The 15,649-nt window shown below is 40.8% G+C and overlaps 3 protein-coding genes across 4 annotated transcripts; all 3 read left to right on the top strand.

Annotated features, from left to right (window-relative positions):
* Positions 1-791: 791 nt before the first annotated feature.
* LOC125510025 (glutathione S-transferase) lies at positions 792-3,236 on the top strand. The gene is made up of 9 exons (XM_048675115.2): positions 792-1,004; positions 1,304-1,348; positions 1,652-1,737; positions 1,843-1,914; positions 2,140-2,193; positions 2,302-2,377; positions 2,509-2,570; positions 2,731-2,790; positions 2,920-3,236. Exons 1-9 carry the CDS (start codon positions 896-898, stop codon positions 3,022-3,024), a joined length of 669 nt encoding a protein of 222 aa, XP_048531072.2. The 5' UTR covers positions 792-895; the 3' UTR covers positions 3,025-3,236.
* A 206-nt stretch (positions 3,237-3,442) lies between these two features.
* LOC125510026 (glutathione S-transferase) lies at positions 3,443-6,549 on the top strand. Of its 2 annotated transcripts, none has more exons than XM_087521369.1 (9): positions 3,443-3,704; positions 4,205-4,249; positions 4,655-4,740; positions 4,842-4,913; positions 5,209-5,262; positions 5,383-5,458; positions 5,703-5,764; positions 6,032-6,091; positions 6,182-6,549. In XM_087521369.1, the coding sequence occupies exons 1-9, from the start codon at positions 3,623-3,625 to the stop codon at positions 6,338-6,340; spliced, it is 696 nt and encodes a 231-aa protein (XP_087377495.1). In that variant the 5' UTR covers positions 3,443-3,622; the 3' UTR covers positions 6,341-6,549. The 2 variants fall into 2 exon arrangements, with proteins under 2 accessions (XP_087377495.1, XP_048531073.1); XM_048675116.2 differs by having other exon boundaries at positions 3,447-3,704; positions 6,199-6,549.
* A 2,354-nt stretch (positions 6,550-8,903) lies between these two features.
* LOC125510024 (putative hydroxyacylglutathione hydrolase 2, chloroplastic) lies at positions 8,904-14,399 on the top strand. The gene is made up of 8 exons (XM_048675113.2): positions 8,904-9,128; positions 9,540-9,725; positions 10,594-10,797; positions 11,253-11,376; positions 12,153-12,253; positions 13,097-13,171; positions 13,249-13,347; positions 13,955-14,399. Exons 1-8 carry the CDS (start codon positions 9,057-9,059, stop codon positions 14,099-14,101), a joined length of 1,008 nt encoding a protein of 335 aa, XP_048531070.2. The 5' UTR covers positions 8,904-9,056; the 3' UTR covers positions 14,102-14,399.
* The last annotated feature ends 1,250 nt before the right edge of the window (positions 14,400-15,649 follow it).

Raw genomic sequence — 15,649 nt, 5'->3', positions numbered from 1 at the left:
GGGCCACATTCTCGTCGACCAAAACCCGTTTGTCCTGAGTCCAGAGGTTAGGGAAGATGATGAGGCCCGAAGTCGGCCTGGCAGCGAGGAGCGAGGAAAAGAAGTTGAAAATGTGATCCATGATCAAATAGGGGTCCACTACCCTAGTACCATTAATAACAAGACTGTTAATGAAGCATGTATGCCGACGGTCATTAGCAATAGCAAAAAAAAAAATAGGCCATAGAAGAGTCGCCCTCAAGGACCCAGTTGATAGAACCTCACTGCCTCCAATAAAATGTAAGGCTTAATATTTCATTTTTTTTATGTACGACAATCAATCACCTTAATTTACTTATCTTCTAAATCAATTGCACTTTAATTACTTATCAAATTTCTTATTAAAATATAAGTTAAATCATAGACCGGATTTGGAAAACATTTATTTTATAAAAATCGCATTAATATAACCAGGTAAATCATAAACTGACATGCTAGAATATTTACACCCCCACTATAAGGCACGTGCATTGTCCTATCCTACAAAATTGCTTCGACCTAGAAGCCTCTTTTTCAAGTACTAGTCAATGTGTATGTGCAATGCATTTTGGAAGTATATTAAGTGTATGCAGATATTAAGTAAAATATTATTTACGTGTTATTATGTGATTATTATTATATTAGACATGAAATTAATTACACGCTAAACGTATTAAGCGCTTGACATTAAAACAGTCTAGGTCGTTGGATTGACATGATTTGATGATCGAGATAAATTGAATCTACCTCTTTGAATCTTTTTATACTGGTATAGATATAGACGATATTTTCTCTAAAGAAAAAACACACACGGAAGGATAAACTCTAGTGCTTCGTACTACCGTTTCCCCAGAGAAAACGATTGGGCGGAATTGGGATGCGGAAGGAGGAGGCAGGCATGTCGGCAGCAACGGGGAAGCCGATCCTGTACAGCAAATGGTTCAGCTCCTGCTCGCACCGGGTTCGGATCGCCCTTAACCTCAAAGGTACGCGTACCAGCTAGCCTCGCTTCTTGATTCTGCCGCATAGGTCGCGGGATCACAAATTGTGAGGATTTTTCTTTTGAAAAGTCTATTGTGAGGATTATGGGTGCTTGATTGCCAAAGCTCTAGCTCAGCTTTATCAGTTAGATCCGGGATGAAGAGCTTTTCCTCACCAGTGATGTGATTCAGAGAAAATAGCTCCCAAATTTCACCAAAGTTCATAAGAGCTGTTTAGATCTTATTAGTACTGGTACTATTTGCTACTGTATGTACTAATTATACCATTTCCCCCAATCATAAAGGTGTGGATTTCGAGTACAGAGCGACCAACCCGATGACAGATCCAGGTATACAGCTGAATCTCTGCTCTTTTTTTTTCTTTACAATGAAATCGTCACTTGCTCGGAGGGTACCATTTCTGATGGCAAATTAAGCAGTTCTCCGGTGTCAATGGTGTAAAGGAAAGCTGCTTATCAGTAGCATAAATGAAAGTTTGATACCTATTTTCCTGGATCTGAGTACACAACTATTTGATCCTTTTGCTACTATGATTTTGTAGAAGCTGCGTTATGTTACGTATGCGGTATGCTTCATGTTCTTTTTAGTAGTTCATGATGTTATTTCATTGTTCTTGCTGCTTCCCTTTGTAGATTATGAGAAAATCAATCCTGTTAAGTTTGTCCCAGCATTAGTGGATGGGGATTTTGTTGTTTCCGACTCATTTGCAATCATTTTGGTAAGCTGCAACTCTTCACTGCATTTTTGAGCTTACAAAATTAACTCTTACAACGCTTGTGCAGTGATATATTAGCAATTAACGGGCTTGTTTTGTATTGAGCAGTATATGGAAGACAAGTATCCTCAGTGTCCTCTCTTACCCCGAGATCTGAAAAAGAAAGCTCTTAATTTGCAGGTACTATTGTGTCTGCTTAAAATTATATAAGCACAACACAATTCGAAGCACTGAAATAAGTTTTAGATGTTTATTGGATGAAACTTGTTGTAAGTTAATGGTTTTACAACAGATGGAGACACTAACTAATTTGTAGCTGAAACCTATCTTACTTATGTAGGTGCTGTTGTTGATTACACATTTTAGTATGCGTACTTCATAAAACAAGTTTGTCCCTTGTTGCAGATTGCAAGCATAGTGTGTTCAAGCATCCAGCCTCTTCAGAGCCATGCTGTCATTGTGCGTACAGATAGAATCTTTAAGTTTTTTCAGACTAGAATTAAACTTCCCTTTCAATTATAGTGTGACAATATCCATATACGCTTGGTTCTATATGATTGTTTGTAGGGTTCATATCTTGGCACAATGGACACCAATGAGAGCCTTCAGATGGTTCAATATTATATTGACAAAGGCTTCAGAGGTGCGATTTCTACCACTCAGTTTACCAAATAGCTTAGAACACTTGCAATTTTCCCCTTGCTTCAGTCTCGCGTTCATAATCATATACAGCATCCGTGTTGGTCTGAACTATCCTCGATAATTTTGTTTCAGCGATTGAGAAACTTCTGGAAGGATGTGACAGCAAATATGCCACTGGAGATGAAGTTCAAATGGTGTGCGCTGCAAAGCTCAAACCCAGGCTTTGTTCTTTGATAGTACATAATATGCTGGTCACAGTGAAGAGTGTGCTGAAGTGCTCTACTTACATTCCTGCTAACTCTGTTAGTGTATCATCAGCTAAGTAGGTTCTATATATATTGTGGCCATTTTCAGGCGGATGTGTTTTTAGCGCCCCAGATCCACGCTGGTGTGACACGCTTCCAAATCGATATGGTATGCAATGTTACCCTATTCTAAGCTCTCTGTTGCTTAGTATGTATGTGACGTGCAAATGTGAAAATGTCTTGCACTGATTATTCAGAAACCAGAGTTATAAGCTTGTATTGATATTTTCTCTGGCAGTCAAAGTACCCTATTTTGGCAAGGCTTCAAGACGCTTACAATGAGCATCCTGCATTTCAAGCCGCACTTCCTGCGAACCAACCAGATGCTCCTCCATCCCAGTAAAGTAATCAGGACCTCGATGACTGTAAGATTTTTCATGTTTGATCGAGATTCTATGATGTAATTTCAAAGTTAGATGCTCATGTAAGCAAAGACCCCTGGATGAGCTTGACGACATTGCTGTAAAAGTGAATAAATGCAATTTATCGTATGTGCCAGTGTAAAATTCTAGTATCAATAAAGAGAAGAAAGGGAAGAAGACGAGTCAAACATTATTTCCCTGTTGTCAAGCCGAAAAAGACATCATCGATTAACATATCATTTTGGGATGGCCTTATCTTCTCATTTTGTTCTTTTCTCTACCCACCTACAATCAATCAATCATACACCTAGTCCAAGGTGACTTCATCTCCCTGACTCTGGGGGCATCTGGTGGGCCCTACATAATCAGTCTGATACTCAGGCTTGGGTAGCATCTTCTGCTCTTGTCCCCTTGTGCTCTGCTCACACCAGTTTTCTGCACGGTGCTCTCTCTGTTCACATGAGGAGAGGAGAAGAACAATCCCTTCTCCGGCTCTTCATACCAATAAATATAGTCACATACTGCTGCATCGTCTCCATCTAGTAGTGGAGGAAGAGGAGAAAGGGGTAGCAGGCAGCAATGGCGACGGCCAAGCCCATCCTGTACGGCGCCTGGATCAGCTCTTGCTCTCACCGTGTCCGGATCGCTCTCAATCTCAAAGGTGAGTACTTCTTGAGGTTTGGAGCTTCATCTGTTCCTTTTTTCTTGATTATGTTAGCCCCGGATTAGTCCTAATTCAGCTTCTCCATCCCTATGGTCTTAGAGTTGATTATGTATATTCTAGATTCTGAACACTCTTCAGTTGGGAACATTTCAGATGCCACCAGTTGTGTATTTGTTTTGGGTCTGGAACATGTAAATGAATATCATAATTGTTGAGTAACGTGATTGTATTAGGAAACATAGGTTAGACTAGGAAATATTCTGGCTTGCCTTGTACTCCTATATATATGCCCACGAGGCTCAAGCAATACAATGAACAATTCCACCAAATCCCTCTCTCCCTTCTAACAATAATTATGATGCACACTTAGGTGTGTGTTCGAGAAAAATGATTAATGCAGAGCAAACTAGATGTAGTAATTTCGGCGCACACTTAAATGATAAAAGTTGTAGGCTCTTGTTCAGGAAACTAATTAATTCATTCTCTCTATGGTGCAGGTGTGGACTATGAGTACAAGGCAGTCAATCCTCGGACAGATCCAGGTACTCATATTTACCAGATAACATCCGCATAGTAATTATAAAGCCATCTCATCCCGTTTTTTTTTAAACATCTCATTTCCGGTTTGCAATTGATGAGAGCTCAAAATGCCAACTGGTCAGAGTTGCCTCGTGATGCATGCCTACTTATGCCTTATTACTAGGCTAGTAGCTGCCTAATCTGCAGGGAACTGCGCATAGACTATTCCTTCCCTGGACATTAGCTTAGTCTGCTATAACAACTTTGTGCACCATCTTTGATGATGAAAATCTTGGCTTGATCAATGATACAATTGCAATGCATGTTGTACCCATCTATTCCCGATGCTGAAATCTACGGAATGTTGAAAAACGCATAATTTGTATTCTGCTTTAGGAGAATTCACCGTTATGGATTTCTTATTGCAGACTATGAAAAAATAAACCCGATCAAATACATACCAGCATTGGTAGATGGGGACTTTGTTCTATCTGATTCTCTCGCTATCATGTTGGTGAGTCACAATTCTTGCTTCAGTGGATTAAGAATGTGTTTCTTCAGCATTCCTGTCCCTCTGTTACTAGTTAACAAGCGTCTTTCTAATGCACTGAGCAGTATCTGGAAGATAAGTATCCTCAGCATCCTCTCGTACCTAAAGATATCAAAACGAAAGGTCTTGATCTTCAGGTATATGTCCGGCTAAAGATCTTCTTTGGCTCTTTTTTCTACTCCCTCCGTTCGCTTTTGTAAGACGTTTTAGACATTTAAGACAACACCTAAAACAGTTCAATTTCAGCTGTCTAAAACGTCTTACAAAAGTGAACAGAGGGAGTAGAAAAATCTCTTCTATAGTTCTACTTCTGTGTCTTGTTAATCACATGAACCATAGTTGTTCAAAACTCTTTTTTCGAACCATAGTTGTTCAGCACACTTACCGGTAACTCCATATGGAGTAGCTAATTACATTTTTTGCTTGTTGCAGATTGCGAACATAGTTTGCTCAAGCATCCAACCTCTCCAAGGCTACGGCGTAATTGTGGGTTTTTACCGAGAGTTAGCTACCGCTGACAAGATTTCGTCTTAATTTTCAACGATTATTTCAGTACGAGTTTGACAGTGTTTGTGTGTGCACTATTTATATTTGTTTACTTTGCAGGGTTTGCATGAGGGTAGGTTGAGCCCCGATGAGAGCCTTGAGGTGGTTCAACGTTATATTGACAAGGGCTTCAAAGGTGCAATATTTCGCAACATACTGTCTGCACAGTTATATACCTGCAGATTTGAGAAAAAAGGAATTTGGAATCTCTCTCTGTTTTCCTCTAGACTTCCTTTTCTCTTAGCCATTCTTCGATCATATGTGACAGAGAGATGTTCAGTTGTGCTGTTCTGAGTTCTGACCGCCGTCAACCATACTTATTATTTGTTCAGTTGACCAAAATAATCTTACTCTTGGTCTGCTCTTACTATTTGTTGCAGCAATAGAAAAGCTCTTGGATGGATGTGACAGCAAATATTGCGTCGGAGATGAAGTCCATTTGGTTTGTGTTTCTGAGCCTACACACTTCTTCACTGATACTACATGTTTGATGCTTTTCCTTGATCAGTCACCTCGAAATGAACTTCCAAGTCAACATGACCAAATTGATCATGCATAATTTTCTCCACACATATTTCAAAATTCCATTCCGGACTCCCCATTTCCTTAATTATCATGTCACTATTATTACTGAATGTGCTACTACTAATACTAATCTTGAACTATATATTCTGAATTTCTGATACATGTACATTTGTGGCCTTGGCAGGGAGATGTGTGTCTAGCCCCACAGATCCATGCCGCCATCAATCGCTTCCAGATTGATATGGTATTCACTTCCTCTCTGATATTCTTTGTGCAAATTAAGATTTCTGCTGCTCTCACCCTACATACTCATCAGAAAACCAACAGCAACAAGCTTTCCTTTTCTTGCAGACGAAATACCCAACCTTGTCGCGACTTCACGATGCCTACATGGAAATTCCGGCATTTCAAGCCGCACTGCCCCAGAATCAGCCAGATGCACCTTCAGCAAAATAATCAAGAAATCAAGCCAGTTACAACTATACGCGTGTAATTTCCACAATAATGAGGAATGTAGTCTGCAATGCATGGAAGAACCTCTCATAAGTCATAACTTGTCAGTTTGTCTGCGTGTACACGACTTTGTCGTCCATCTAGATGCCATGGCGAGCTGCCGGCCGGGCTCCGGTACCATGTAAAATTAGTATTGATCGATTCACTGCCAGTAAGATTCAGCAGAAAAAAGAAAGGTGATTTGATGAATTGACCTGTATTTATAACTGATGTTCTCTCTTGGATTTGTATTTGTTGCTGGATTTTTTTTTGTGGGGGATTTATTGCTGATGTTGATTGGGTAAATTCGCTCTGTTTGGCAAGCGGTGCCGTTTCCATTGGACGGCCCCTGTGATTTTTTGAGGCCGGAAAGTGATTTGTGCTTAAATACCATCGATGGATTGATGGTGATCTGCTGTCATTTTCACCGTATTAACAAGTAATCTGTTGGAGAGTAGGATTTTGCAGAAACGAAATGGCCCTGACCTTTTCAGATTAATCAGGGAATCGGCTTGCTTGTTTTTCTCCTGAGGAGTCAAAATGTGAGACTAGTCAGTCCCGATGCGGAAAATACAAAGGAGAACCTGGGTACCAGCGCACCGTATATCCAAAAAAATATATTAATAATTCAAAAAGAAGTTCAAAAAATCCCGAAACTTCTTTGGCACCAGACATGATCAAATATTGTAGTCGTATAAAAAGATTCGTTAGAGAAAGACTTTTGTTGTATCCTGGGTCGAAGATTCGGCAAAAAACGCTATATACAAGTACTATATTATTGTCATAGACTTCTCTTTTTTGCCCTGAAGTCAAAATGAATCATTTCTTATCCAAACTTTTTATATGGGTAGAATACCTAATCATGTTTGATTCCCAAAAAAATCTATATATAAAAAAAATGAATTACTAATTTTTTTGACGGACATAAGATGCGCGAGAACCCGAGAGCACCAAGTTCCCGTCATGCATGTTTGCTTCAGAGAAAGAACTCTCTTCTGGTCGTCATTGGTGGGAGTCGTACAATGAGGTCACGTGTGGACCAAGAGCTGGGCGAAGTGTACACAACACAAAAGATTGTTTGGAACATGACAGTGTGAGTTCATTTGTTTCTTCTAGCACTCCGCTGGTTATATCTGAACCCTCTGCACGCTCCGCGTCTGTGACTCTGTGTGCGATACATCCATCGGAAGAAAAGAGCGACACATGTTGCGCCAACAGATGAAGCTATGAAGAAGAGCGACATTTGACCTTTTTCAGTTGTTTATGTTCTTTTTCGTTTTCTTTTTTCTTTGTGGACTTGCTCACAAAGCACGAGCGCCATATGGCATTTTAAGTACTTTTCTTGTTGCGCCTTTTCAAAACAAAAGTGAATTCAAATGGTTAGCCTTTTTTTAGTGTGGAACCACCCCATCTAGGCCAAAATCTCATCTGACATGGCTGCTCGTATTTTTCTGGATTTTCTTTCATGTATTTTGATGATGTGCGCTCGCTAGAAGACGATCTCCATCGACTACGAGATGCCTGTAACGACTTTGATTAGTACTGACACAAGCATTCATATATATGCGCATACACTTATCCCTATGAACACACACACACACCTTATTCCTATGAGCACCTCCGAAAGACTAAGCCGGCATATCATTGTAAAAATTACGAACGCGAGAACGTCTCCTCTCACTGAATGCGCATCGCCGGAAATCCAAAATCCTGAAATAAATTTAAAAATAAATGCGAGCACTAGGATTTGAACCCTGATGGGCTGGGGATACCACAATCACTCTAACCATCCAACCACAGATTGGTTCATAATAATCTTGTATCTATCTCTCTATGTATTTCTTTCTCCCTTTTGTCTTAATATATGACATGCAGTCCCATGATTCCAAAAAAAAAAAGCTCTCTCAAAAGTGCTAATAGGGTCACGAACTCATGATACGCTTGTTTGTATTTCTTTCGTTCTAAATTATTCGTCATGGTTTTAGTTCAAACCACGACGAGTAATTTGGAACGGAGGGAGTAGTAGGTTGTACCATGTATGTATACTTGAGCCCCTGCATTTATACAGCGTTAAAAGAAGCGGAGTGTGATCGATTCATTGTTTGGCAATCGGAGCCTCCAGATTTCCTTGTCGATGTTTTGGCAAACGAGGTATCCATATTTGAGCATGAAATATAAAACACCGTGATGGCGTATTACCATAAAAAAAACGTTTCATCAATTCAAAAAAAGAGAAGTGTCCGTGGAGGAATTCAGACGGTGCCTAAATTTCCGCTGCCAGAAAAGCGTAAGCAAACTTTGGTGTGCCCCGCACATAAAAATACGCGGTTTGGCGTCCAAGGCCCCTCAACGACTGCGGCCGTACGCACCCACACGTCACGCGCGCCTGCGCCTGACGCCGACGACCTCAGCCGCCCCCCGCCCCCGCCGTCGATCCCGCGACGGACGCCCCGCCAGGCGCCACGTGGGCCCTCCGCCCCGCAGCAGAGAAGAACCCCGCGCGCTCCCCCGGTGGGCCCGGGTCGAGGCAGCGCAATCACAGCCGGCCAACCTCCCCCTCTCTCCCTCGCTTCTCCCCCACTACTACTTGCCTTCCCCTCCCCGTCTCTCTCCGTCCCCCGTCCCCATTGCCTTCTCCGTTCCCCCCACCCCCCTACCTCGTCGGCGGGCGGCGACGCGACGCGACGAGAGCGGCGGCGGAGGCAGGAGGGGCAGGAATGCGGATGTTCTCCAAGGCCTGCTCGCTCGTCGTCTCCTCCCTCCCGCGCTGCTCCTCCTCCGCCCCCGCGGTACGGCCTTCCTCCCCCTCTCCCCTCAACCTTCGATTTCTGCGGGGGTTCTCTGTGTCGGCCTGGATCTGGGCCGGGGGCTCGCGCACGTCCGCCGGGGACGCGCTCGATCGCCGCGGCACGCTGCAACAATCGCCTCGGCGTTAACGAACGGAGGAGGAGCGGGACTCGTGGCGCTTTTGCGATCCGGCCCCTCGGTTCCCTCGTTATCGCCGAGACTGTCCCGTGGTTCCCCTGTTTCTACCTAATTTCGTTGGTTTAATTTATTTATTATGCGGGCATGTGCTGTATGATAGGCGCCGCGCGGCGGGGGGTTGGTGTGGGCGATCTGGCTGGCCGATTTTGTGTGATTTGGTTCTCTGCTGCGGATTGCCAGGTCTGAGAAAACTGCTGGATGTGTTGTTTTTGCAGATTAGGGGGCAGCCGTCGTTGATACCGAGGGTGAGCAGGAAATGGCTCGGGAAGCCGCTCATGTACGGGATCGGCACGCTGCTGGTCATGCCCCTGAGGACCATCCACGGGGTGGGCCGGATGTTCGGCGCCGCGCGGTACCTCTGCAACATGACCAGCGTCTCCTCGTCGCTGCAAATCGAGCTCGTGAGTGCACTGGAACTCTTTGAGAGGGTTTAGTTCAATCCCTACATCCCATTTCAGTCAACTGCTACTGAAACTTAGTGCAACTGCTGTAGATGTTTGCCTGTAAATGTAACTTGTGTTCGCTGCATTGACTTGGGCGCATACAGCAGTGAAATATAAGTTGGGCTGGTTTGGTTTGCTTTAAGAGGCAATTCAAACAGTCAAAAGTTGTTTATTGAGGGGGACTAGTCATAACCATTTCTGATGAGTTTCTCACAACCACGTGCTGTTGCTAGCAGCATTGCTTTCGGAGAGAAATTATGGTCCATTCTCAATAGGAAATGGTTCATGTCTCTGAAAAAAGCTTCCCCATATTCTTCTTCCACTCCATCACTTATTGCTTTATTCTGCTTCATTTTACTATCTTGTTGCTCTGTACCCCTTTACCTAACTACCACGATATATCTTCGCCACGTTAGACTGCATCTTTGTTGCCAAACCTTATCGAGTGTACTATGGTGGGCCAGATGGTGTGCACTTCTCTTTAGTTTGTTCTTGACCCTTCATGTTTGCAGTTTCTTTCAGATACCGGATCTTTATGGTAATATCTGAACAGCATTACTTGTATTTCTCCAAGACATAACAATTCTTCATACATACATGCTTTTTCCTTTTAAGAGGGAATAGCATGAGACCATGAGTGCGTGACTTACACATTTTATTGTTCGTCACAAACAAGTAGATTGTAGATTGCTGTCTTACTGAACAAAAAAAAGTCTGATGTCATTGCATTTTATGTATCCTATTTTCTGTGGATGTTTTTTGCTTGTTATTCATACTCTTGAATTTCATTCTGTTGTTTCTTAACTATGATCTGCATCCTGTGTAGGTTCCCTGTCTTCAAGATAACTATGCATACATCTTGCATGATGTGGATACTGGAACAGTTGGAGTTGTAGACCCTTCTGAGGCGGTGCCTATCATAAACGCATTGGAAAAGAGAAACCAGAACTTGACCTACATATTGAACACCCATCATCACTATGATCATACTGGTGGCAACTTGGAACTGAAGGCAAAATATGGTGCAAAGGTATACAGTTGACTGCCTCCTTTGTTGTTTCTGTCATCCTTTTTATTGTTTAGAGACTGTGTGAAGCCATCAAAATGTGTACTCTTATGATATAAAATGAAGCGGAATCAGATATTGTTTCGTCAACATTTTGCTGTACCAGATATTATTGGCATTCCTAGCAACAATATATATGTCAAATTTAGGCAGCCAGGGTTGAATTTTACAATGAAGCCAGAAGTTCAGTTCTTGAAATGGCTTGTCATTGACCTTGAGTATAAATTGTTCTTAAAGTAGTAAATACTATAATATATGATGATTCTTTAGATTAATAGATGGAACTGATTGGCACAAGTTTATTTTCTAGCTTGCCATTATGTGTCCGCTGGATGCCCCTGTCACCGCAAACATCATAGATCAAGAGAGGAATAATGATATCTTCTGTTTTTCTTCTCTAACATTAATATTTATACTAGGTAATTGGTTCTGAGAAGGATAAAGATCGAATTCCTGGCATTGACATAACTCTAAGCGAGGGTGACACATGGATGTTTGCGGGTCATCAAGTTATTGTGATGGAAACTCCTGGTCATACATCAGGTGTGTAACTGCAAATTTCATTGTGTTGTATTGGGTTAGCTTTACAGGTGGCTAGTGAAGATTGTTTACACCCTGGTCCATTTGCACTTGGTTATTTTTTTTTCTTTCAAAAATTGCAATAAAAAGTTCTCAGAAAATTCTGGAGAACTCATATATGCGCCTTGTGGGATGAAATGTGAACCTGCCAATTTCGTGCCAAAGACTACCACTTGTGTGCTGAGCAAGAGAAATAAGACAGGAAGGTCCAAAATAGCAGCCCTGACAGTACACAGTTTCTTTTTTCTGCTGTAAACAGTAATATTGGTGATTTAAAATTTGCAGTTTCAAGTATCATTCAACATTACATATATCTTTTATTTTTTGTTATTGAAACTTAGAAATGTGATTTATTGGCCCAAGTTCATATGCATCTGGGGTCATCTGATGATGTCGCCACTAGGAGTACCACTTGAAAAAACTAGGAGTACCACTTAAAAAACTAGGAGTACCACTTAAAATTTAAATTTTCTCATGACATTCTAAATTTCTTTCCTTACCTTCTCTCGTGCTCATGTAATATCATCTACCGTTTTACTTGGTTGATGTTTTATCAGAGTCCAGAAGTAGTGATGCTGCCCTTTATGGAGCATATTTGGAGCTATTAAAGTTTTTCATAGTTGTTATGACATGTGTTCTGTTGTTTTCCTGGACATGCATATTATGTTCGTTTACAGAATAATTTTCTAATGTGACATAGTTTTCAAGAAATTCATCCATTCCCCTTGTATTTCTATCAGGTCATGTGAGCTTTTATTTCCCTGGATCTGGAGCAATATTTACAGGTGATACCTTGTTTAGTCTATCATGTGGAAAGCTTTTTGAGGGGACTCCAGAACAGGTCAGATATCTTTGTATACATGTATGATGTATACTCTAATCGTTCAAATGCTCATATGTTATGCTCTTTGAGTTTCTTCTACTTCCATGTGCTTTCTGATTTCCCTAGATGTCTGTAATAAAGCTGCTTCCTTGCCAGTGTTTTTTTGCTTTCGAATAAAAGGAACTTACGGCTAAAGAACTCCTAGTTGAGACCAATAAGCATCTGGTTAGAGATTCAGAATTTTGAATATAAACTGAACTTCTAGAACCATGACTAATGAAAGAGGTTTAAAAAGATCTATGAATAGTACTCCCTCCGTTTTTATTTAGTCCGCGTATTAGCTTTGGTCAAAGTCAAGCTTTGTAAACTTTGACAAAGCTTATAAACAAAAATATTAACATATACAATAACAAATCAATACCATTAGATTCATTATTGAATGTATTTTCACATCATATAGATTTCTTATTTTAAATGTTTATATTTTTTTCTATAATCTTGGTCAAACTTTACAAAGTTTGACTTTAGTCAAACCTTACAAAGTTTGACTTTAGTCAAACCTAATATGCAGAGTAAATAAAAACGGAGGGAGTAATAGCATGTGCGAGTTTGCTACACTGAATATTGTTGCACTTCCATTTATTTGAACAAACAAGGAATAGTTAAATCAAATCTAACTGCTCACGCCTTGCATTGGAATCAGTTATCGCTAAAAAGGTGAATGGTTGCGGGCTTGTGGTAGTTTTTTTGTTTGCAAGTGGCTTGCTCCATTTTTGTTTTCATAGAAGTGTACCTAATGGAGTTCATTATATGCATCATTGAGACCCATGTATATCACCTTTTTTTCTGACCTTCCTGCAGATGCACTCTTCACTCCAAAAAATTGTAGCTCTTCCAGATGTGACGAAGGTGTACTGTGGACATGAGTATACTCTGGTGAATGATATTTCCTTTCAAATCTAGCAATTTCTTGCACCAGCTTGTTATTTAATTCTGAATGTACCTCTTCACAGAGCAATTCAAGGTTTGCCTTGAGCATAGAACCAGGAAATGAAGAACTTCAGGAATACGCTGCAAGTACAGCTGATCTGCGCAATAAGAATACACCAACGGTAACGTAGTTTCTAAAGCCATATGCATTCCTAACTTTCAATACACATCAGTTTGTGCATTTGCTATTTCTTCTACTTCCGTATTCTTCTGCTGCTTATTCATGAATTTGTTAGTTTAGTTTTAGAATGAGAGATGGCGACATGTTTGGTGAATTGAATAAACATGGAGATTTAGGGAGCAACTCTCTGTTTGGCAGTTGGTGCATGTGCATCTGTCCTTGCTTCCATGAGAAGTTGGGAACAGTCATGCTTACTTAACCTCTTGGCCGCTCCGATGTCTTTCTTGGGCTAGGAAAAAAAACTGGGATATTTTGGTGTCTGCTTTATAAAGAAAATAAAATTGTTTTATTGTTTTTTGCACTTTCCCAGCTAATTGTTCTTTTCTTTCTGTTGACATCCAAGAGAATACGATCTGAATACAAGGCACGCAGTTCAAACATTAGGTCATTTTGTATCTCACAATTTAGATGCTTATTGACATAAATAATAAGCACGATGTGGTATAAATCACAGTTTCAGATTGCATGGTGTACAATTCATCACAGGAATGGGTTTGTTCAACAATGCTTAACTTTCTAAAATTTCTGTGCTTCATGTTCTTCTCCAGGTGCCAACAACAATTGCGAGAGAGAAGCAGTGCAATCCTTTCTTGAGGACCTCAAGTCCAGAGATAAAGAAAAGGCTGTCCATTCCAGATCATTTCGATGATGCACGTGTTCTTGAAGTTATCCGACGGGCGAAGGATAATTTTTGACTAACCACAAAAGAAATTATCATAAAATGATGACCCAACCATCTCTTCGAAAAGGAGAAGTGGACAAAGAACCCGGCAAGACCACAACAGAAGGAACGCAGGGAAGGAAATGTGTATAGCTCGATGTTCCAAAAATGCTTTGGTGAAAATTTGTCTAGCATTGTATGTAGCTTGCGCAGAGTGCTTGTTAATCTGATAGCAGCTGGTGATTCTTTTGTCGACTACAAATAAAATGTGTCAGTGTAATCCTCTATCCTGGGAGAGAAAAAGCTAGTTAGCTGTTTGATAGTGTTCTTCAGTTCTTGTTTCCTCATTGTCTTGCCGGTTATCATTGTTTTCGTCATCTGGTGATAGATTTTACGCTGGAGAACATTTGGACAATGTGCCGATTTGTACTCCCTCCGTTCCAAAATATAAGTCTTTTAAAAGATTCCACCACGGACTACATACAAATGTATATAGACATACTTTAGAGTGTAAATTCACTCATTTTGCTCTGAATGTAATCTATAGTGAAATTTCTAAAAAGACTTATACTCTCTCCGTTTTAAAATAGATGACCCAACTTTGTACAAAGTTAGTATAAAATTGGGTCATCTATTTTGGAACGGAGGGAGTATTTAGGAACGGAGGGAGTAGATCACAATGACAGTGGATCATCCGACTGTAAAGGTTAGAGCAGTAATCTTCTCCTTGATGGCATAAATATCAGACATGGATTTGACGTCACACATTGGAGATCGGTGCTCGGTCATCAATCCTGCTTGCTGAATGCGATGCATAACCGGAAGAGAAAGCATAAGGACAAGTGTGATGAGTCTTTCCTTTTTGAAGCTTGTGTGTCAATCTGAATGGCTTTTATATTGTTATATGATATTACTAGTACTGTTGACGCGTCATATATAAAAGGTGAAAACGCCTTCCACCGACTGAAACCCAATTTCCGGACCCATGTTAATAATTGAGTGACGAAATCGCCTGGTTTACTGTCAACCAGAGGGATGGATTTATTAGACACTGTTCTACCTGGAGCAACTCTAGCATATTACCTAAATCACATATCCTTTTACAAAACAGCTACTCCCTCCACTCCCTAAATAAGGCCATTTCATATTTTTATATCTCACTTTGATCATTAATTCCACCACCAAAAAAGGTGAGTCTTATGTCACAAAAAAGTACGTCATTGGATGCACATTTCATAGAACTTTCTGACGATATATTTTTTATGACATATAATTCATATTTTGTCGACTAAAATTATAAGTCAAAGTTTGACACGGAAACCAAAGTGGCCTTGTATAAGGGAACTGAAGGAGTATTATAAATAAATCTGGTTAAAATCCCAATCTAGCAGATGTCTTATATCTCTCATCCCGGAATTTTGTAACGGGCACATAATAAGCATGCCTTTAGTCTTTGTATTTTGATTCAGTCCTTGTTCTCGATGTCGCTGCACCTCGCTGCCGCATGTTAGGAGCTCCCATCCGACACCCACCGTGTTGTGCCATGCAAGCTTTGCTATGGACATGCCTCCGACGCCGTTCC

The sequence above is a fragment of the Triticum urartu genome, chromosome 5A (assembly GCF_056163025.1).
Source record: "Triticum urartu cultivar PI428250 chromosome 5A, HENAU_Tu73, whole genome shotgun sequence".
Taxonomy (NCBI): domain Eukaryota; kingdom Viridiplantae; phylum Streptophyta; class Magnoliopsida; order Poales; family Poaceae; genus Triticum; species Triticum urartu.
Note: the sequence above shows the minus strand (reverse complement) of the source record. Positions and strands in the feature narration are given on the sequence as shown.